We start from the raw sequence: 22,178 nt of genomic DNA on the forward strand, positions 1-22,178 counted from the left end.
GTGTACATGTCTTGTTTGTGTATGAATAGAGAAAAAGGCAGAAAAGAGAGAGAGAGAAGAGAATATCTGTGTATATATATTTATTTATATATCTATGTATATAAAAATGTATATATTTCTAGCACTTTGTGATAGAGGGAGTGTTATATAAGTGAAATAATCATACAGAAAATAACTACCCATCATACTTGTTACAGAGAGATATATTTAACAATCAAAAGTAATTTTTGATGCTGTGATTCTATAATACTATACATTTATATAACACAAAATGTATATTTTTTGGTTTCTTGATTTTTATTTGTTTTGTCACCATAAATGATTTGCATGGTTATATTTTGTTGTTGTTGTCATAAAATATGGGAATCTTTTATTCCAGCCATCTATAATAATAAACATTACTTGGGGGTTAATTTGTACTTATATTAATACTAGTGACCCAGTGCACGGATTTGTGCGCATTGAAAGGAAATAAGTAGAAGGTGGCCAGTGGGGCAGGACTGGGCAAGACGGGCTGGACAGGCTCTGGAGTCAACCTCCTACAGTCCCTTCCTGGCTGGCCACACCTGGTGCGGCACCACAGCTCAAAGGTCGTCTGTGGAGTGAGTGGGGTCCCTCTGGCAGGTGGGATCCCTTGGCCTGGCCTGCGGGGATCGGGCTGAAACCAGCTCTCCAACATCCCCTGAGGGGGTCCCGGATTGTGAGAGGGTGGTTCTTGGGTGATGCACCCCAGAATCAGGCTCCCTCCTCTTTGGTTCTGGGTGCAGCACTCTAGAACCTCCACTGCCAAGTTTCTGTAGCTTGGCAGCTCCTGCATTGAGCATCTGCCCCCTGGTGGTCAGTGCACATCATAGCTACCTGTTGGACAGTTGAACAGTTGGATGGTCACTTAGGCTTTTATATATAGAGATGGAATTTTTCATGTACTCTCTATTCAAAGAAAAAGCTATGTTGAGTATTTCTATACTTCCATGTACTAATGAATTTCTAGTATAATTTGAATATTTATGTTATAAAACTTAATTTGTCAAAGGAATCTAAAATTTGAAACATAGCCATCAGCCCAACAGAAGTGGAAGCCATACAACTCATCAACTTGTTTTAGTTTACATTATATAAGACCTATGAGAAGAAATTTGAAATTGCATAATTTAACAGTTCTTTACCTTCAAAATGCGTAGTATGCGAAGAAGTCGAGTAGCTTTAAAAAACACCACTATTTCATCCAAATCAAAAATGTCATAAATGGTCTCTGCCTCAACAATTATTACATCTATGATGCCAACTAATGCAATTACTAATTCAAATAGGTTCCAGGCATGCAAAAAATATTCTTTCCTCATTGCTGCTATCTGTTGATTTTAAAAGGAATTATATTATTTGTTTATGATTTCACTATATCATTTTTCTACAATAGCTGAAACATCACTAGTTATGTTTTTCTCTGATCTACCTTAAGACTCTACTTTTCTAAAATACTAATACACTAGCATATTTTAAAATAACAATTTGAAATTAAATGTTTCAAATGTCAAAGTCTATTCCAAAGGAGTAAATATTCAAAATAACTACTATTTTATGATAGCTTATCAATTCATTTCTTCTTTATTAAAAAAAAACCCTTTTATTGAAAATTACTATATCTAAGAGACTGGGAGGTGTCAAAAATATTGTGTATTTCAGCCGGGGAAATTGGGTCTCCTGTGGAATTTTAAAGAAAGAGTAAGTTTGCAGAAAATATATCTGTTTTGAATATGCTGTTTGCAATGTCTGCACAGTATTTTGCTGGAGAGATCCAGTCAGCTATTGTCTGTATCATATGAGGCTCTAGATAAACCTGAGATGAAGGCATAAATATAGGAGTCATTAGACTATGGATGGTAGTAAATGCCAGGGAAGTGAAGAGATAGCATGGCCTATGAGGCCCTTTACTGTTAATGCATGGCTGTATCTCCTGTCTCAATTTCTATACCCGCGACACAAAGTTAGCATCTCTCCAATGTCCACCTTGACCATCCCACCCCTAAGCTCCAGTCATTGGGAATGATGCCTCTTGTTGTGTCACGATGTTGCCTCTAAGCTTTACCTTGTTCTTGTCCATTATGCTGTGTTCTCATGGCACTCGTTTCCTACTTTGGCTCTTACTCATTATTCAAACTACAACTCAAGTATCTACTACCCTTGAAGGTCTTTCTTTTCTGACCCTTTTATTCTGAATAAGAAAATCCTGTTGTTTTCCCCCGATAGCCCCTGTGTAGTCCTTTATTATAATACTTAAGATACTGATTTGTAATTTGGATGAATTTGTTTTCTTTTAGCAGCCTTATGCCCCTACTCACCATGATTCAAAGGAAGTGTAGGAGGCAGACATAATCATCTCAGGGAAAGCATATGCTTTATTACCAATTAAGAAATTGCTATGCTATTTACAAACAGATTCCTGTGTGTTTGGTGGTAGAGTCATTTCCCTTGATTCTGCTCACTTTCGGCCAGGCTGAAGAAATTCAGTGTCTGAATCTATCAAGCAGAAGACCAGATTCTGGTCTTATGAGGTCCTGCCCACATCACCATGTAGCCTCCATAGATGTCTCATTTCCTTCTTATTGAGACAGGTATAAGTTGGATCATTCTCTCAGGAACTTGAAAAAATTAGTATAAAGACTGTATCCAAATTCCAAGTATTCCGAAATGTGAAAAAGTTATCTCCAGGTCACTGGAACACAGCCACAGGAGAGGAAGAGCCTGGTGTGGAAGGTAGGTACGGACTTCAAAGGAATAGGGGTTTGCTGAATGTAAGTTTGTCAAAGAATGTTTAGAAGTTCAGGTGATGTTCGCAGATGAAGAAAAGAGATTACTACCCTTCCTTTAAGAAAGATTCTAGAGGTCATTCCTCTAATAGGTTGAAGAGTGTTTGGGAAAATGTTGAAAATATAGGAAGGAAAAATTTTAAGGCAGCATTGTTTATTAAAAAGAACAATACCTATGAAGGGTTGGATCCCAATTCTACTATTAATTAGCTATATGATTCCAGATTAGTAACACAAGTTATCAGACACTCAGGCCCCTCATCTGTAAAATTCACATGGTATATATACGAGTACAGGGTGTCCCCCAAAATGTAAACACACTTTAACAGCTGATAGCTCAATTGATGTTTCTTTCTTTTCAGATTTAACCCGTTGGAATTAATAATTATTCAGTGTTTATACATTTTTTGGGACTGTGTGTGTGTGTGTGTGTGTGTGTGTGGGTGCGCGCGCACGCACGCACGCATGCGTGTGTTAAAATGTTAATTTAAGGATTTGAAATGTTATAATAAAAAATGACTGGTACTTTATAGGTGATCATTTATTATTATTGTTAATAGAATAATGGATATTTTAAAAAGGCATAGTATAAAGGAGGATAACTGAATTAAACAGAAAAGGGGGTAGAGGAAATGTTAGATGAAGGCAAGTTTGAAAACTGGGCAGTGAGGACACATTTTGCGTGAAGTAGATGGGAGACAAGAACAGGGTTGCACAGTGTTGGGAGTATCATCTCAGCTATGATGGCTGACCATATCTCTATAGTCCAGTGCTGCTGTCGTAAGTGCAGCGGTTCTCAACCTGTGGGTAGCGACCCCTTTGGCGGTCAAATGACCCTTTCACAGGGGTTGCCTAAGACCATCCTGCATATCAGATGTTTACATTACGATTCATAACAGTAGCAACATTACAGTTATGAAGTAGCAATGAAAATAATCATGGTTGGGTCACAACATGAGGAACTGTATTTAAAGGGCCAGAAGGTTGAGAACCACTGCATAAGTGGACCTGATTGGATGAAGCTATGGCTATTCATGGCTCTGACAGCAGATTCAATGTGGCAGAGTACAAAGAATAACAGAGCTAGAGGAATCTTCATCGATTATTTAGGCCAACCCTGACTTTTAAAGAAAAAAAAATTGAAATTGGGAGAAATTCAGTGACCTTGTGAACAGTTTGTCATAGAAAACCCAAATCAGAGCCATTTTACTAAATTCCAGCTCTGGGCTCTTTCCACTATAGTACATGTTACAGTAAAAGATATTACATATTTTATGAAACTCTTCATTCTCACCCTCACCCTGTAACTAACCCTAACATTAACTGCTTTATTTTTTAAAAAATATATGAAATGTCCTACCGTCATTCCAACTAGCTTGGAATTTATCACATGTAATGTGATGGGTTGTGAGTCTATCCCCTCTCCAACAGTGTCACTCTGCAGTAGCATTTTAATTTCTCATTAAAAATTTGAGACTCATTAATTTTGTCCAAAATAAGTATCAGATATACTTATTTTATTTAAACTTTCTAGCTAAAATATATTACAACTTGTTGATCCATATGGCACAATATTGTGATCAATTTGTGGGTGTATATTTCCATTATTTGACAACTATCTTTACATTGGATTTAAAAATCAAATTATGATATCATTTTGTATAAATGAGTATCTATCCATCTATTTATCCATTTATTTATCTAGTTAGTGTAAAAATAGTAAAACCAACATCCATGTGTTTACTACCTTGCTAAGTTTAAGAACATTTCTAATACCTGTGAAACTCATTCTGGGTCCCTTTGACACACACTAATCCTTAAATATGGATATGTTATATTGAGTCACCCTAAAATTATCTTTAAGAACTAAAGTTTATTTGTTTGAGAAGTGGAAGAGAATTTTATACACTCTTAGAAAACTGTAGCTAGTGTTGAAAAATGAAGTTAGGAAATCTCCCTCTTGAATATTACACACACACACACACACACACACACACACACACACACGCGCACACACACACACACACACACACACACACTTTGATTACCTTAACTAGGCACTCCAGGATGTAAAATCCCATAAATACGTAGTTAGATTGTCTTAATTCATCCTCATAGATATCATCTATTGTGGGTATCCAAGAAATTATAATAGGGAACGTATTCATTAATATCACAAGGTATCCGACATATTCAAATTCATCAGTAAATACTATTTTATGGAATACATTAAGAAAGCAATATCTGTAAAAAAAAAAAAAAAAAAGGAGGAAGTTTTATCTGATAAAAGAATAGCATGGAATTATTTTCATTATATGTCCAGCTCTATTCTAATCATCAATAACTATGGCGTCCAGCTTAGTTCTGGGAGGTGGCCATCAGGAGCTAACACCTTCTGGCATCCTACTTCCGATAGTGTCCTTTTAATTTCCTCTTCTGGAAATGACTGATGCTGGTTTTCCCTCCTTTTTTCTCACCTTCCTCACCTCTCACTCATTTTTACTGTACTTTTTAAAAATCCTCATCTGATTTTATATTGTTTTTTTAGGTTATTTTTAGAGAGAGAAGGAAGAGAAAGAGAAATATCGATGTGGGAGAGAAATATTGATAGGTTGCTTCCCAAATAGGCCCTGACCAGGACCTAACCCGAAACCTAGGTATGTGCCTCAACTGGAATCTAACTGCATTTTTTTTTTTTTTTTTTTGCGAATGGAATTACGCTCCAACCAACTGAGCCACCCCTCCAGGCTTCACTGTACTTTTAATAGAAATACTTTTGTTTATAAGACAGGGACAATTTTTTAAAAATATATTTTATTGATTTTTTTTACAGAGAGGAAATGAGGGGGATAGAGAATTAGAAACATTGATGAGAGAGAAACATAGATCAGCTGCCTCCTTCACACCTCCCACTGGGGATGTGCCCGCAACCAAGGTACATGCACCTGACTGGAATTGAACCTGAGACCTTCCAGTCTGCAGGCTGACACTCTATCCATTGAGCAAAACTGGTTAGAGCAAGTCAGGGACAATTTAAACTGGAAATATTTTTTTAAAAAAAAACAAAGGAAATCCTTTCCACCTCCCAATAATTCCACTTCTCAGAAATAACTACTATTAACAATTTAAATATTGTTCTGATCCTTTTGTTTATATAATCACTGTCTATAAACACAAAAGGAATATCACACATACTGTCCTGTAACCTGATTTTTTTCTCTCTTAATAATAAATTATGAGCATCTTTCTTTGTCAAAGCATAAACTCAAGACCAAATCCCAGGATGTGTGTGGTGGAACAGTTTGGGTCCACATTTTAATAAAAAAAAAAAATTTAAAGTTATGTGTATGCTGTGGAAAATATTTTCCATACTAAGTATGCTAGAAGGTGGAATTGGGGATGAGGATTTACTTTATGTATTTTTAATTTTATTTTTTAATTATTCAAATAGTATAATAATGCATTTTTATTGTTAAAACTCTTATTGATTAATTAATTACTGATTGAAAAGTGGTTAAAGTACTGGATCACTTCCCCATTTGCAGAGGTCAATCTGTGTTACACAGGACTTGAAACTTTTACAATTTGAGGTTCTATTTAAGAAAAGAACATAAAACATGAACACAAATATAATCCTGGCATTAAATTGGTAGGGCCCTCCAGGCCTTCAGGCAGTGATTCTGATTTAATTTTTTTTTTAATTTCTTCCAGCAATAAAATAATATCTGGTAAAGTATTGCACTTGAGGGTACCTTTTGCCTGTTTATAATGACTTGTTTATGCCACAAAGATGAATTGAAAAAATGTGATGCTAATTCATAGTACCTTTAAATCTTTCATGTTCATGTTAACTTCTTAATACTGAAATGCTATATTGCTTATATTGCTTCTTATTACTATTTTGGCCATGGGTTCCACTTGATTACCTGGTCCTTCCTGCCATAATGAGCCTTGATCGGTGTGTCAGTTAGATAATATGAGTGTTGGGCTAGATACTAAGTCTGTTTGTCTCAATTATACACTCAAAGTCTTGGGGAAATAACCACATAGTGGACCTGCTGGACTTCTGTGAGACAGACTCAGCCAGAAACTTCATTAGCCTAAAAGCTCCCAGTTTAACTTGAGGACTATGATAGGATTTTAAGCTTTTTGTATCAGTATTATTTTAAACTAGAGGCCCGGTACACAAAAATTTGTGCACTCGGTGTGTGTGTGTGGGGGTCCCTCAGCCCAGCCTGTGCCCTCTTGCAGTCTGGGACCCCTCAGGGGATGACCACTTGCCAGCAGGGAGCAGACCTAAGCTGCAGTCGGACATCCTTAGCATTGCTGAGAAGGCAGGAGAGGCTCCCGCCACCACCGCTGTACTGGCAGCCATCAGCCTGGCTTGTGGCTGAGCAGAGCTCCTCCATGTGGGAGCTCACTGACCACCAGAGGGCAGCTCCTGCATTGAGCATCTGCCCCCTGGTGGTCAGTGTGTGTCATAGTGACCAGTCATTCCCAGTCTTTCTGCTGTTAGGGTCAGTTTGCATATTACCCTTTTACTATATAGGATAGAGGCCTGGTGCACGGGCGGGGGCCAGCTGGTTTGCCCTGAACGGTGTCCCGGATCAGGGTGGGGGTCCCGCTGGGGTGCCTGGCCAGCCTGGGTGAGGGGCTGAGGGCCGTTTTCAGGCTGGCGGGTGACTGAAGCTCCCAGCCTCTCTCTTTTTCTTTTTCTTTTTATTCTGGGATTTATTTACCTTCTATAGCTCTCACTGGAGCTGAGAGCTGGCTCCAGTTCTGAGGCCCAGCTCCAGCTCTGAGGCCGTGGCTGCTGAAAGCAGGTATCTGGAGTTTGTTTGGCTTCTATAATTGAAACATTGTTGCTTTCCTGCTCACTCAAGCTCTGAGGCCGCGGCTGGCTGAAAGCAGGTATCTGGGGTTTGTTTAGCTTCTATAATTGAAACATTGTTGCTTTTGGAGCTGTTGCTTCAGGAGCTCAGAGCCAGACTGCAGCAGGCGGGGAACCTTGGCTTCCTCCATCACTGGAGCAAGCAAGCCTCATGTTCGCTTCAGTTGCATGGCTGCCAGCCGCCATCTTGGTTGGCAGTTAATTTGCATATCTCCCTGATTAGCCAATGGGAAGCATAGCAGAGGTATGGTTAATTACCCTATTTGTCTATTATTAGATAAGATGCCATATCCTCAAAGTACAAAAGTCCAGGTATTTTCCTTTTCCCAATGCATAGTAACTCTGGTAAAGTGCCTAAAGGTCCATTTGGAAAAAACGTATATTGAGAGAATATTTCTTCTGTATACTTGTGGTATTGTTGCCATCCTTTCTCAAGAGCTCTGGATCTGAGAACTGACTTATGTCTGGAAGAAAGGTGAGGGATTATGATTTTCCGTTGCAGTATGTGATCTCATCCCTTTGCCCACCAGCTCTCTATCTTTTGAAATCAAGTAATAGTGAGTTAACTGTCAATATTTCCCTTTGACTTACGTTATTTGTTAGCCATTCTCTGATTTGCTGCTCACAAAATAAAGTATGCTCATCCTTTCTCTGACATTTAAGTGCTGACATTTGTCTTCTGCCATTCATTCTGCCAAGGAATGGCAGGAGACAAAGAATTGAAGCACCAATTCTATTGTTTCAACTATTGTTAACCATGTCCTGTAGAAGACATCTATCATTGAGTTTATCACTGTTGCCTTGGTGAAGGGAAATGTTCTGCAGGTCTTCCCAGAGGTCATGTGGTTGGTTCTTCATTCCCATATAATTAATAAAGTTAAATATTATAATTTTTTATCATCTGCACCTCATTTACTGTAGGTTTTTGGCCTCGTCAAACTTCAAAACCCATTTCAGGCATGTAATAATACCAATTCCAAGTCTTGTTGACCACATGTTGAACCTTGGCTCATCATGGATAAGACCATCATGCCAAGAAATTCTTCATAATCTGGCCTCTTGTTGCAATCTTCTCAAGATCCACTCTCTTGTATGTTCTACTAGTGTTCTCTGATATTGATTAGGTCTTGTAAGTCCCTCAGTTGATAAGTTGTAGAATCCTCTAGCTGTGTTAAGATCTGACCTCGGTAATTACCTTGGAAGTAATAAAAGGTGGTAGAGACTAACCCTGAAACAATGACAAGCTTTATCTTGTGATGTGTCTGCAACCTGTGAAGGTGCTGGGAGGCTATCATCCTCCAGCAAGGCAGAGGCAGCTGCTTCTGTCAGGCCAGAGTGTTCATGAGGATATGGGGGTTTAGCCTCTTCAAATTTGTCCGCCCAAGTGTTAGCACTTCAAATCTCAGGGTCCTGACATTTTTCTATTTATTCTTATTTGCTCAACTCTAGTTGTATCTCTCCAAATTAGATATATCATGTTGATTTTGTATTCAATTCTGAATAATTCAAGTTGAATTTTTAATTTTAAGAATTATAGGTATTTTTCCATTTTTCTGTTCAGTTTCTTTTGGTGATTGACTTGTTCATGTTTGTGAGTCCATCACTTATTAATTTTAACATTTCAGTTATGAATTCATAGGGATATAAGTCTGCTGGTTCTTTTCCATGGCTATTTGTTTCCTTTCATGTTTTTTGCTCTTTTTTAAATGCCATATCCCCATATTTATGACTTTATCCATTAGCTAAAGAACTCAATTTTCAATGGAATGTTACTCAGCACTTAGTAATAAACATTAATATTTGTTAAATGACTACCCAGTGCTAATCCCTGGACTTCTACACACTCTATATAATCTTTACAATGATCCCATCAAGCAGAGGAGAACCCAACTATTATATTTTAGCATCTACTATTTGCCAGATGCTTTACATAAATCAGTTAGCTTCTAGAATATAACAAAAATATTATTATACCTATTTTTCAAATAAGGAAACTGAGACCTGAAAAACTCATTTAGCTAATAAATGATGGAGAAGGGGATTCTAAATATAGCATGTAACTCCAGAATCTGTATTACCTACTGAGATGAATGGCATTTTGGAGATAGTTTAACAGATAAATTGACTATCAATTACAGTTTTCAAATTTCTCTTTCTTTGTTACAGCAACAAAAATAATTACTCAGAAGGTTGTAGCTTCATTTAGTATTAAAGGCTTTAAAATAACTATAGCACAGATATGTCCTTTTGTTGTTTATTGAGTGTGGTGGATTAGACACTCAATCTTTGATACTCCTATTGAGTTGAAGAAAAGACATAAGAGCCATCCAAGTTGGAAAGGAAGAAGTAAAATTACCTCTATTCATAGATGACAGGATCTTATATGCAGAAAATCCTAGAGAATTCCCCCAAACTGAGAGCTAATAAGTGAATTCAGCAAAGCTTCAGGATATAGAATCAATAAATAAAAATCAGCTGACCTGCCCTAACCGGTTTGGCTCAGTGGATAGAGCATCAGCCTGCGGACTCAAGGGTGCCAGGTTCAATTCAGGTCAAGGGCATGTACCTTGGTTGCGGGCACATCCCCAGTGGGGAGTGTGCAGGAGGCAGCTGATCGATGTTTCTCTCTCATCGATGTTTCTAACTCTCTATTCCTCTCCCTTCCTCTCTGTAAAAAATCAATAAAATATGCTAAAAAAAATCAGCTGACCAGTGTGGTTCACTGTTTGAGCATTGACTCATGAACCAGGAAGTCACAGGACAAATGCTGGATTTTGGGATCCATCCCAGTGTGTGTGTGCAGGAGGCAGCCGATCAATGATTCTCTCTGATCACTGATGTTTCTACCTCGTTAATATTCTCCCTTCCTCTCTGAAATCAATTAAAAAAACATATTAAAGGAAACCTTTAAAAATATATATTAAAAATCAGTTGTATTTCTATATACTAGGAATAAATAATCCAAAAATAAAATTAAGAAAAAATTAATGTATGAAGGCATTAAAAAAGGAAAAAAATACTTAAGATTAAATTTAACTGAAGAAAGGGTGAAAAAATAAATTTGATGAAAACTTGTACAATGAAAATGGTAAGACATATCTGAGAGAAATTAGAAATCTTAGTAAATGAAAAGTCATTCCATATTCACAAATTGGAAAGCTTAATGTTGTTAAGATGGCAATTCTACCCAAAGCTGTCAACATATTCTTTGCAATTCCTATGAATATCTTAATGGAATTTGTCCCCCAGATATAAACAATCTAATTAAAAATATTTGTATATATCCCTGGCCGGTGTGGATATATACAAATATTTTATATTTGTTGATGGGAGCATCGTCCCATACACCAAAAGGTTGAGGGTTCGATTCCTTATCAGGGCACATGCCCAGGTTTCAGGGAGATTGGAGCACATATGGGAAGCAACAAATTGATGTTTTTTTTCTCTCTCCCTCTCCCTCTTAACCTTCTCCCCTCTGTCTAAAAATTAGTGAAAATATCCTCAGGTGAGGATTTTAAAAATTCATATACAATGCAAGTAACCCCAAATAGCTGCACCAATCTTGAAAAAGAAAAGTTGATGGACTCATACTTCCTGATTTCAAAATTGTCTACAAGCTGTGAAAAACAATTTTTTATGTTAAAGAAATTAAACATAAAATTATCATTATCATTCATAAATTTCACTTACCTTGATGGGATCCCTTTTTCCTTTTTAGTATTATATACCCAATTGAGCAATACTTTTCTAACAAAGGTAAGAATTGTTTTGCTTTCAGAATAATTCTTTATTGTTTCAAGACTCATATACCTAAAAAAAGAGAAATCTTTAAATATGCTTTTAAATTTTGGGATAAGTTGAATGCAGTATTGGCAGAAAGCAAAAATACTATTTTGCCCAGTGATGACTGGAAATGAGACATTTTCATGGGCATAGTTTCAAGTCTCAAAGTTATAGATACAATAGACATACAATTATGAATTTTACTATGTGGGGCTCACTTATTAAACAGAGAGTATAAAAATCTGGAGATACATGGTTTAAAATGGTAGAGAGGTCAAGGTTCAGGAATAGAAAGCATACCTTAGTTCAAATATTTGGGATTCAACTATATATGGGTTTTCATGTTGTGAACCCCATTATCTGGTTTGGCAATGAACAAATTACCTCATTAACCTGTTTGCTTTGTAAAATGGAGGTAAAAATACCTATGTTAGCCTGGGATAATTAAATGAGAAAGTATTATGAAACATCCAGCTGATCTTACATATCTTCTCATCTCCTTTCTTTCACCTTTTGGGCAAGTAGCCAAGGAATTTATGGGGAAAATACAAGTGGTAGATTAAGAGTTGAAATGGTTTCTTGGAGAATTCAGTGGTAATAAAACCCCAAAAGATACTTTGGTGGCACTTGTCTGTAGTTTTCTTCTGACTTTTCTATTGAGACAGCTTAGATCTGTGTGTTATGATTTGGTCTTGTTTGGTTTTATGAGGAACTTACCTGTTGCTGTCCAGATACTTTCATTGTCTTCCATAGAAGGAGGATAGAGTTTTGTCCTTGGGTCTGAGATCCTACATTAAAAAATGGCTTAATGGAAGGTCATTGGTGACTTAAGTTCAAAGGCGGACCTTGTCCTCCCTATCTATATATATAAAAGCCTAAGCGATCGGTCAACGACTTGACCAGCCAGCCAGTCGGCTGGTAGCTATGATGCGCACTGACTACTAGGGGGAAGATGCTCAATGTAGGAGCTGCCCCCTGGTGGTCAGTGCACTCCAACAGCGGAGCACTGTTCAGCCAGAAGCTGGGCTCATGGCTGGTGAGCGTAGCTGCGTTGGCCTGAGCCTCTCCTGCCTCCGTGGCAGTGCTACCAGGCAGCAGTAGCAGGTGCAGTGGGGCCAGAATGAGCAGGAATGGCATGGCGCCCGGCCCCTGCTCAGGCTCCTCCCTGGCCGTCTGCCGATTTGCGCACTACTACATCCTTCGGGGGATGTCAGCCTGGCCTGTGGGGATCGGGCCGAAACCAGCAGTTCAACATCCCCTGAGGGGTCCCGGATTGCAAGAGGATGCAGGCCAGCCTGAGGGACCCCACAAGTGCATGAATCCATGCACCAGGCCTCTAGTTGATTATAATGTTCACACTCTGAAAATTGGGCAATTTATCTTCTATAAGAAAACTGATGTAATTGAGAAAAAATAAAATCACTCAATTCTTTATGATTCAATATAATAACATGGGAATTACATTTAAAAAATCACTAATGTGTATATGACTTGATTCATTCCTAATTTTTAAATTATTTATTGGACACCTATTATGGTTGCTAAATGCTGGGGATAAACCATAAGCCACACACAAATACTGGTTCCTGTCCTCAAGGATTTAGCAGAGTAGTGAAGTAAAACATGCAAAAACAATTGCAGTAAAGTGTAGTAAATGTTGATATGGAGATAATCTATAAGAGGACAAGCCAGACCCACAAAGGGGGCACATTTATTTTCTTTTGTGGGGAGGCACATTGAATAGAGTCATGGGGAATCAGGAAACCTTCCTGAAGGAGTTAATATCTAAGGTATGATAATTTTAAAAGTTCTAATGAATCCTAAAATTCTGTAATATCAGTAAGTACATGACATTTTACAGCCCAAATTAAGTAATTCAGGCTCCTGCAGTCCTATTTTTATATCAACTGTTCACTGTTTGACCCATATTAGGAAAAGAGTATGATCTTTTTAACTGGATAGTAAGACAACTTAGCTTCAAATCTAAGCTCTGTAATTTCTTAGACAAATAACATTGAGTAATTTATTTAATCTCACTGGGGCTCACTTTCCTCATCTGCAAAATGAAGATAATAACAATGGCATTCACCTCATAGGATTTTAGACATAAAATTGGTAATACATGTTAAATATTTAAGACTGTATCTGAAACAAAACTTAATAAAAGCTCTTTATTCAATATATTATTTCTTAGGTAATTACACAGGCACTTAGCACAGGTCTTGGTACTCCTTTTTAAACCTGATACTCTTTCCTTAAATTTTTTTTTCTTGCCACAAGACACCCGAATACATGGGGTTACTGGTAAGAATCATCAGCAAATGGCAAAATCAACTCCAAGACAGCCCAGCAAATGAGCAAGTACTCATTACAAGTGTAATTAATAGAAAGTCCCTGGAGATTGGAACACCATTTCACTAATCTTGATATATCCCGCAGTGCCTGGCATATAATTCTGTGTATATTAGTATTCAATATTTACTAGTATCTCTTACACGTGTGAATAAAAATGTAATATATTCCAAAATTTGCCTTCATTGTCTACTATGAATTTTTTCACCTCTTTAACCCCCTTCTCCCACTGTTGACATCTTCTCTGTGTCCATTTATTCATAGACTTATGCTGCTTCTACCTTCTTGGAGGATTTTAAAGAGGGAAAATCAAGGCAGTGGGCTGAACTGCTCTGTATTATTGTTTGTTTTGTTTTGTTTTGTTTTGTTTTAATTAACCTTTCATAGACAATGAAGTGATAATGCTTTCAGCATGTCATTTATTCACTCTTTGAAAAGTATACATCATATTGTTTTAAATTGACTACGTTTGCCCAGCCCTCTTCCTGAACTATCCTAACACCACTCAGGTCTCCTAAGCATTTGAAGGGCTTGGAGCAATAGGGCAAATGGAGAGCCTTGCACTATATGTGAAATATTTAAACATTATTAACCAAGAAACCAAAATTTTAAATAAGATATTTTATCTTTCTATCTTGACAAATATAATGTCATATGATTTGCATGGCTAGGCTTGAATTAAAACTCATAGACTCTGAAAATTTGTACTTGAACTCTAGCCAAGAACATGCTCCAGTGTCTGGCTGCTTCTCATCCCACACGGTCTTTCTCTCTCATGGTACCACAAACCAGTGGTACTGTGAGTGGACACCAGGCTACCACACCTCTTAGGTTTATACACTAAAGGCCCAGTTTGCTTTTAAGGTGATGGCTCATGGGAAAAGGTCCAAGAATACAACCCCATAAATAAACGTAGATTCATTTGAGCAGGGAATTTTGGTGTCCTTAGTACCAGGAGTATAGACCAAAACAAAGGTGTATCTGGGCTTTGTTGCCTTCATCCTCCCACAGGGGGTAACCTTAGGATAATCCCTAAAACCCTGACTTTGAGGAACTCACTGCTTACTGTGGAGACTTAATCTAAAGAAATCATTACAGGTGTATGCTGAAAATTCAGAGAGGATGTGTTGTGGGAAGATGTGCCTATAGGGATCAAGAAAGTCTTTGACTTAGTGAGACATTTGATTAGTGAGAGAAAAAGAGAGAGAGAGGGAGAGAGAGAGAGAGAGAGAGAGAGAGAGAGAGAGAGAGAGCAGTTTATTGAAGTTTAGCTTTTTAGGAAGCAAAGGAGAAAGGGCAGAGCATCTTAGTAAGAAGGAGTAGCTTGTTCATATGTGCAGAGGTCTGAACGAGTAGAGCAAGTCAAGAAAACCCAGTGTAGGTTGTCTGGCCTGGTTGTGGGGCATAGAGCAGACATGGGCTTCCACACATAATACTGGATGATCCCAACTTATCAGACAAAAGCAAGAAAAAAATCTTGCACAATTTCTAACATTAGGAGTATGGAAATTTTCTCCTGACAATGTACTTACTCTCCCTTCTCGCCAAAGCTTCCTGCTGCGCCCACCAGCATCTGGACCGCACTCTGGGACAGACTCTCATTCCTGTATTGTCTCTGGTAGCTTGCCTGAAAGTCGAGTCACATCATGATACAGCGTGGATAACAATGGCAACTTATGCACTTTAATGGAAAAATAATCTGTGAGAAAGAAGTAAAAATCCCCAAAGAATCTATATCTTTATAAAAAGAAGCTCTCTTACAGAGTACAGACCATAAGATAGGCCTGGATAGCTCATGAGTGTAAAAGTTAGATCTGAGCAGTGGGTAGAACCCAACTGGTTCTGTAGGAAATGAGGGTCCTTCTAGATGTTAATTACACTTGCCAAAATAAATGGAGTTCTGTGGCCAGATAATTATGGGAACTACTGAAAGCCGCATTCCTATCTTAAAAGTTTGTAGTGGACATTAGATTTTTAAAAGCTCTGAGGAATTGTACAGTGAAGGATCCTGATACACATATTTTGACAACAGAACTCTGTGGTGTCCAGTCTATTATTCGCATTAAATGAACTGCTACTGTCTTGCAGGACACAGTCATTCATCCATTCAGTCCATGTATTGAGAGCCCACTCTGCTTCAGGCTCATGCGGGGGAAACCCCTGTCTGACATTGCTGCTGGCCTCAGTGTGTTGAAAATAATTGTGTAGACCAACTTCCAAAATTGGAATCTTTGCTATAACTAAAGATTCCTGGGTTCCATCGAATACATTCTATCTGCCCAATCATTTATGGATATTAAAACATGGTTTTGATTCTAGTGCATGCTAGGAAGAAATAGAACTGGATTTGAAGGTGAGGGAATTCAATAGCATAGCATTTTTCTCCTCAAATTTAATTAAAATACTTATAAAGAAATGTGAGATTTAAATACATTCTGTATTCTCAAAGATCAACACTATAGCTTATGGAAAAATAAGGAAGCTGAAAATGATATGAACTCATGAAAGCAACACAAATGATAAAGCAGTTACTAGAAAAATGTTAATTCTTAAAATACACACCAAACTGTAAGAAGAATTTAGAGAATGGTTGATTCCTAAAAGTAACTGCCATTTATTGACCTGTCTACTATACTATTGAATTAATGGATCTCTCTCTCTCTCTCTCTCTCTCTCTCTCTCTCTCTCTTTCTCTTTATTTATTTTCAAATTTATCTTTATTGTTAAAAGTATTACAGATGTCCCCTTTGTTTTTTGTTGTTGTTTATCTGTTTTCCCCATTGACCCACCTCCTTCCTGCACCTGCCCCTCCCAAACCTTTGCCACACTATTGTTTGTGTCCATGGGCTATGCACATGCCTATATAAATTCCCGAGGTAATCTCTCCTCCCCAACCCCCCACCTCCACCTTTCCTCTGAAATTCATCGTCTGTTCATGGTTCTATCTCTCCGGATCTATTTTGTTCATCAGTTTATGTTGTTCATTAGATTCCACATATGAGTGAGTTCATGTGATACCTTTCTCTGACTGGCTTATTTTGTTTAGCATAATAATAAAAAGCTTCTGCAAAGCAAAAGAAACCATCAGCAAAGTGAAAAGAGAGCCCACTGCCTGAAAGGACACATTTGCAAATGATACATCCAGTAAGAGGTTAATATCCAAAATATATAAGGAACTCATACAACTTAACAAAAGAAAGACAAACTATCCAATTAGCAAATGGGCAGAGGACCTAAATAGCCACTTCTCCAAAGGGGACATACAGAAGCCCAAGTGATATGAAAAAACGTTCAGTCACTAAGCATCAGAAAGATGCAAATGAAAACGAAATGAGGTACCACTTCACACTTGTCTGTCAGAATGGCTACCATCAACAAATCAACAAACCATAAATGTTGGCAAGGATGTAGAAAAAAGGGAACTCTAGTGCACTGCTGGTGGTAATGCAGACGAGTGCAGTCACTGTGGAAAACAGTACGGAGTTTCCTCAAAAAATTAAATATGGAATTCCCATTTGACCCAGTGACCCCACTTCTGACAATATATCCTAAAAACCTTAAAGCATCAATCAGAAAGAATATATGCACCCTTATGTTCCATAGCAGTGTGAGTTATAATAGCTAAGGTTTGGAAACAGCCCAAGTGCCCATCAGCAGATGAATGGATAAAAGAAACTGTGGTATATTTACACAATGGATTACTATGCAGCTGTAAAAGAGAAGGAACTCTTACCATTTGCAACAGCATGGATGGACCTGGAGAGTATTGCGCTACTGATCTATATGTGTTTTAAACAAACATTTAATTCTTGCAACGGGCTTGTGAGGAAGGTATTCTAATATGTATTTTAGAAATGAGAATGCTGAGGCTCAGGGAGTTAAGTAGATTTCCCAAAATTACATTAGCAAATCAGCTTTCTCTGAATATAAGCCTGTCTCCTGTTGAGCCCATATGGCATATTGCTCCTCCTATACCAGACTTTGTCATGCTGTGCTGCTTCTTCTAATGAACAATAGTAGAGAAGATATTGCCTCAGTTAACAAGGGCTGGCTGAGATTTAAATAGACATTCCCAAAGCTTTGAAAACTTTAATAGACTAATAAATATTATGGTTAAGAGCAGTGAACATTAGAATTGATATTGCAGGGACCAAGTTGACAAACTGAGATAAACATGAAAATATATCTAGAAGGAAGAAGAACTAAAAAGATGTGAAGTGAGATGAAAATCTAGAGCAGAGAGATCCAACCTACTTTGGAAAAATAGTATTTCCTGGTTAAAAACCATACATAGCACTAAATCAACAAGATATAATAGTAGAAAACAAGTGTTTAAGGCAAAAAACCAAGAGGGTACATGGAGTGTATCTTGCAAAAACAAAGGATTTCACAAGCAGAAAGAATCCAAGGTTATTTAGTTAGCTTAAGTTTTCTCTTTTACAGATAGGAAGAATAAAGACTGACGTGAGGAAGTCCTGAGTCACACAGCAAATTAACAATGAAAGTGAGATTCAAAATGGAATCTCCTGCATTGCTTTAAGGGTTCCTGAATCCTATATTTTCCTGAAATAAATTAAAAATCTGGAAGAGATTCAAAGACATGATCTCCTAAAACCTGCTGGTGAAACATGGCACCATCCAGGCATAAGTTCACCCTCCATGGCGCCCCCTCACTTGCTTAAAGAAAGTATTTAGGTCCTCGGAAAAGCTGCCTTTCAGACTCAGCTTGTCTCCCGGGTTCACTGCCGGAGAAAGTAGAATGCGTGGAACCCTGTATGACTGGCAGAGCTGAGAGATGCCTGACAGCCCCATGTGCAATGTGGAAGGCCCACCAGGAACATTTCTAGAGGAGGAGTCTTGGCAACTGGTCAATGTTCTGCCCTGAATAGAAAATGGTAACTAGGCTGCTAGCAGTTTCCCACAGAATCCTGCATGCTGCTGTGTTACACAATTTCTCTAAATTTTACTCAAGATTTTATACAAAAACACTAGAGGCCCGGTGCACGAATTCTTGCATGGGTGGGGTCCAGCAGGCCCACCCCAATGGGGGCCAATCAGGCTGGGCTGGCCAGGGGGAGAGGATGCAGGAGGTTGGCTGGCTGGCCCTGCCCCCCATCAGGGGACGGGGAGCTAATTGGGGGCCAGGCCAGCTGGGGGGAGGGACCACAGAAGGTTTGGGGGGGGGGTGATCGGGGCCTCGATCGGGCCATTTGGCCACCGCAGTGTGCGTCATAGTGATTGGTCATTCCAGTCATACCAGTCACTTGGCTTTTATATATATAGATAGTACCTTATACTTGCAGTTGTTAGTGAATTTAGTGGTATCCTCTCATGAAAAACTGGTTTGGACCCAGAGATAGCCAGTGATTGGAACTGACTGCATAACACATCTGAAGGTTGAGCTCAGCTATGTTTCCTGCCATTGGGACCTGTGAAACTGCCAGTTTCTCATAATAAAACACCTTTTAATTAAGCCAGTGGTTCTCAACCTTCTGGTCCTTTAAATACAGTTCCTCATGTTGTGACCCAATTATTTTCGTTGCTACTTCATAACTGTAATGTTGCTACTGTTATGAATCGTAATGTAAACATCTGATATGCAGGATGGTCTTAGGCAACCCCTGTGAAAGGGTCGTTTGACCGCCAAAGGGTTCATGACCCACAGGTTGAGAACCACTGACTTAAGCTAATTTAAGTGATTATTCTCTCTCTCTCTCTTTCTCTCTCTCCCTCCCTCCTTTCCTCCCTCCCTCCCTCCCTCTTATTTTTTTGCAGTCAAGCAGATTACTAAGACAATGTCAAATTTCCCTTTGCCTTTGTAAACAATATATTAAGCTATGCAGGTGAGTATAATCAAGATTATCTTCAGCAAGGGAGAAGTTTTCAGTATAATGTTAGGTCTAAAGTACTTTCAGAAGTGTTTAATGAGTACTAACTATTTGTGCTGACAGAATACGCCTGTTGGCCAGCTCCATTGCTTCAATGTTAAGGGTCTCATCTATTTCTGTGTTACAGTTTGGACAGTTCACCTTTTGATGTTCTGTTGTTTCTCCTTGGCTTAACTAAGTAAAACACAAATCAAAACCAAATAAATAATACATGAATATTAACATAGTTTAGCATAAACCTTGAGCAAGTCATACACCAGTTTGGTTTGAAAAATTATAGAAAATTTTCTAGATACAGAAAAATGTTCAAGATTACTTGCACAGTTATCTAGACATAAAATGATTGCCAGTTTGGGGAGGAAAGAGTTATAACATATCTTTATCTTTACTTGGCATTGTTGACAATTTATAAAAGCTACTGCATATATAATCACACTTTAAGCCAGTGGTTCTGAAAGTATGTTTCCCCAGTAGCATCTGCATCACTTGGGAATTGTTAGAAATGAACATTTTTAGATCCCTCCACAGACTTACTGAATCCGAACCTCTGGGGAATGCGGCAACACTGCTCCTTGTTTTGAATTTACAACATATATTTTGTGTGTAATTGAAGAGGTTGTCACTTCTACTTTGCCCCACCGTGATCACAAAATTCCCTAAGATCCTCTCCTAACTATTGTGGTGAATAAGGAGTTACCAATACAACGTTTCTGTCAATTGTAAGTATTAAAATTGTGAATTAATATTTGTAACATTTTTTCTACTTAAGGACAATCATACCTACTCTGAAGGGATAAGTTAAAGATATTACTTGCTTACTGCATATGGGTTTTGAAATATAATCGCTTTCTCAACCATGTTCCAATCTGCATTAGCAAGATCTTTATCAAATTTGAGTGCGGAGGCTGCAGATTTGGTTATCTCTTGAAAATGTTGAAATGTATAATAAAGTGACTTATATTTTGTTGATGTGACATCACGCAGACCTTTGATACAAAGAACACATTTATAAATAGAAGGAACATCACCCTTTTAATCTGAATTTTAAAGCTTCCTTTTGTTCTTACTGTATGTACTAAATAGTTTTTTTAATTAAACACAACATAAATTGTTTAATAATAGGAACACTAACAATTTCAAAATTTTCTACTTTCATACTCCTCCTAATAACTAATATTTATTGAGTCCTTATCATATGCTCTTTGCACGTATTAAGTTTTGTTTTTATCATCTTGATCACCTTTTGAGGTGAAGCTCTTTTCCCAGTTTAATAGATGAGGAGACAGGGGATTAAATTGGCAGACTGAGTAAAGCAGATTGCCATTCTCAATGTGGTCAGGCCTCTCCAGTTTGTTGGAGGCCTAAATAGAACAAAAGGCTGAACAAAATAAAATTCACTCTCTCTGACTGATGGTCTTTAAGGTGGGAAATTGATCCTCCCCTGCCTTCGGATTTGGACTGCAATTTATATCATTGCCTTTCCTGGTTCTCAGGCCTTTGAACTGCATATTCTTCGTCTATATCTGTACATGCCATATAGGTATAGGTGTATACATAAATATATATAAATAATGTACACAGATACATACACATATACAGAGTATGTGTACATATATATCCTACCTATATGTAAAATCATATATATGATATGTATGATATATATTTATCCCCATATATATCTCCAGACCTCATTAAGGTTTGAAGTACTCTTGCTATCAGATATAAATTCCTTTTTTGAGCCATAGAAGCTTGTTTGGAAAGCAATAATGTTTCATGAGCAAATGTTCACTGCTCTCAGTGCAAATAAACAGACCCTCCACACTAAGAATTTTAGGTTTATCTAGCTACTAAGTAGAACATCTAATACTTTTTGAAAAGTGTTATCTCTTTAATCTATTCTTCCCATTTTATTATGCTAAGGCTCACATAATTTAGGGTGGAGGGGAAGAAAGGGAAAAAGATTTTGTTCCAAATATGAGGAAGGAAGGGAGATTGGGTAGTATTATCCATAAAGATGAAATTTCAGATTGAAAAAAAAAATATGTCATTAGAGTGAAAACTCCATGTATCATAAAAAGGGTAATAGAACAGTTAAGAATATAATGGGTTAAAAGCATCAAGGCAATATGTTTCTAGTTCTTAACTGCCATTACCTAGTAGTATGACCTTGGGCAAGGACTTTTAACTCTCTAAGTCATTTTCTCAATTGTTAAAAAAGTAGGGGCTTAAAACAGGCACATTATATTATGCAGACATCCTCCTAAAGTTGTTATTTCTGCTTCCATTCTCCTTGCCACCCCCTCTTCCCAATCAGTTATCCACAGAACTAGAGTGGCCTTTTTAAGACCTTAATCATATATTAATTAAACATATGGCTTCCTCAGTAATCTACTTACCTGTTGTGTTTTTAAATGTATTTACATGTGGTTTGTTTAGTTTAATATTACCTTATTTGAC

General features: G+C 37.7%; 1 protein-coding gene across 1 annotated transcript in view; it reads right to left on the reverse strand.

The window, feature by feature from the left end:
• The window catches only part of SLC9C1 (solute carrier family 9 member C1), an 80,031-nt gene that overhangs the window by 25,841 nt on the left and 32,012 nt on the right, over window positions 1-22,178 (reverse strand). Inside the window, exons 11-16 of the mRNA XM_036348539.1 lie at window positions 20,541-20,707; window positions 19,770-19,895; window positions 15,366-15,460; window positions 11,389-11,508; window positions 4,856-5,051; window positions 1,167-1,352 (exon numbers count right to left, since the gene is read on the reverse strand). Coding sequence (XP_036204432.1) covers window positions 1,167-1,352; window positions 4,856-5,051; window positions 11,389-11,508; window positions 15,366-15,460; window positions 19,770-19,895; window positions 20,541-20,707 — 890 coding nt within the window. The remainder of the gene's footprint in view (window positions 1-1,166; window positions 1,353-4,855; window positions 5,052-11,388; window positions 11,509-15,365; window positions 15,461-19,769; window positions 19,896-20,540; window positions 20,708-22,178) is intronic.

The sequence above is a fragment of the Myotis myotis genome, unplaced genomic scaffold (genome assembly GCF_014108235.1).
Source record: "Myotis myotis isolate mMyoMyo1 unplaced genomic scaffold, mMyoMyo1.p scaffold_m19_p_2, whole genome shotgun sequence".
NCBI classification, from domain to species: Eukaryota; Metazoa; Chordata; class Mammalia; order Chiroptera; family Vespertilionidae; genus Myotis; species Myotis myotis.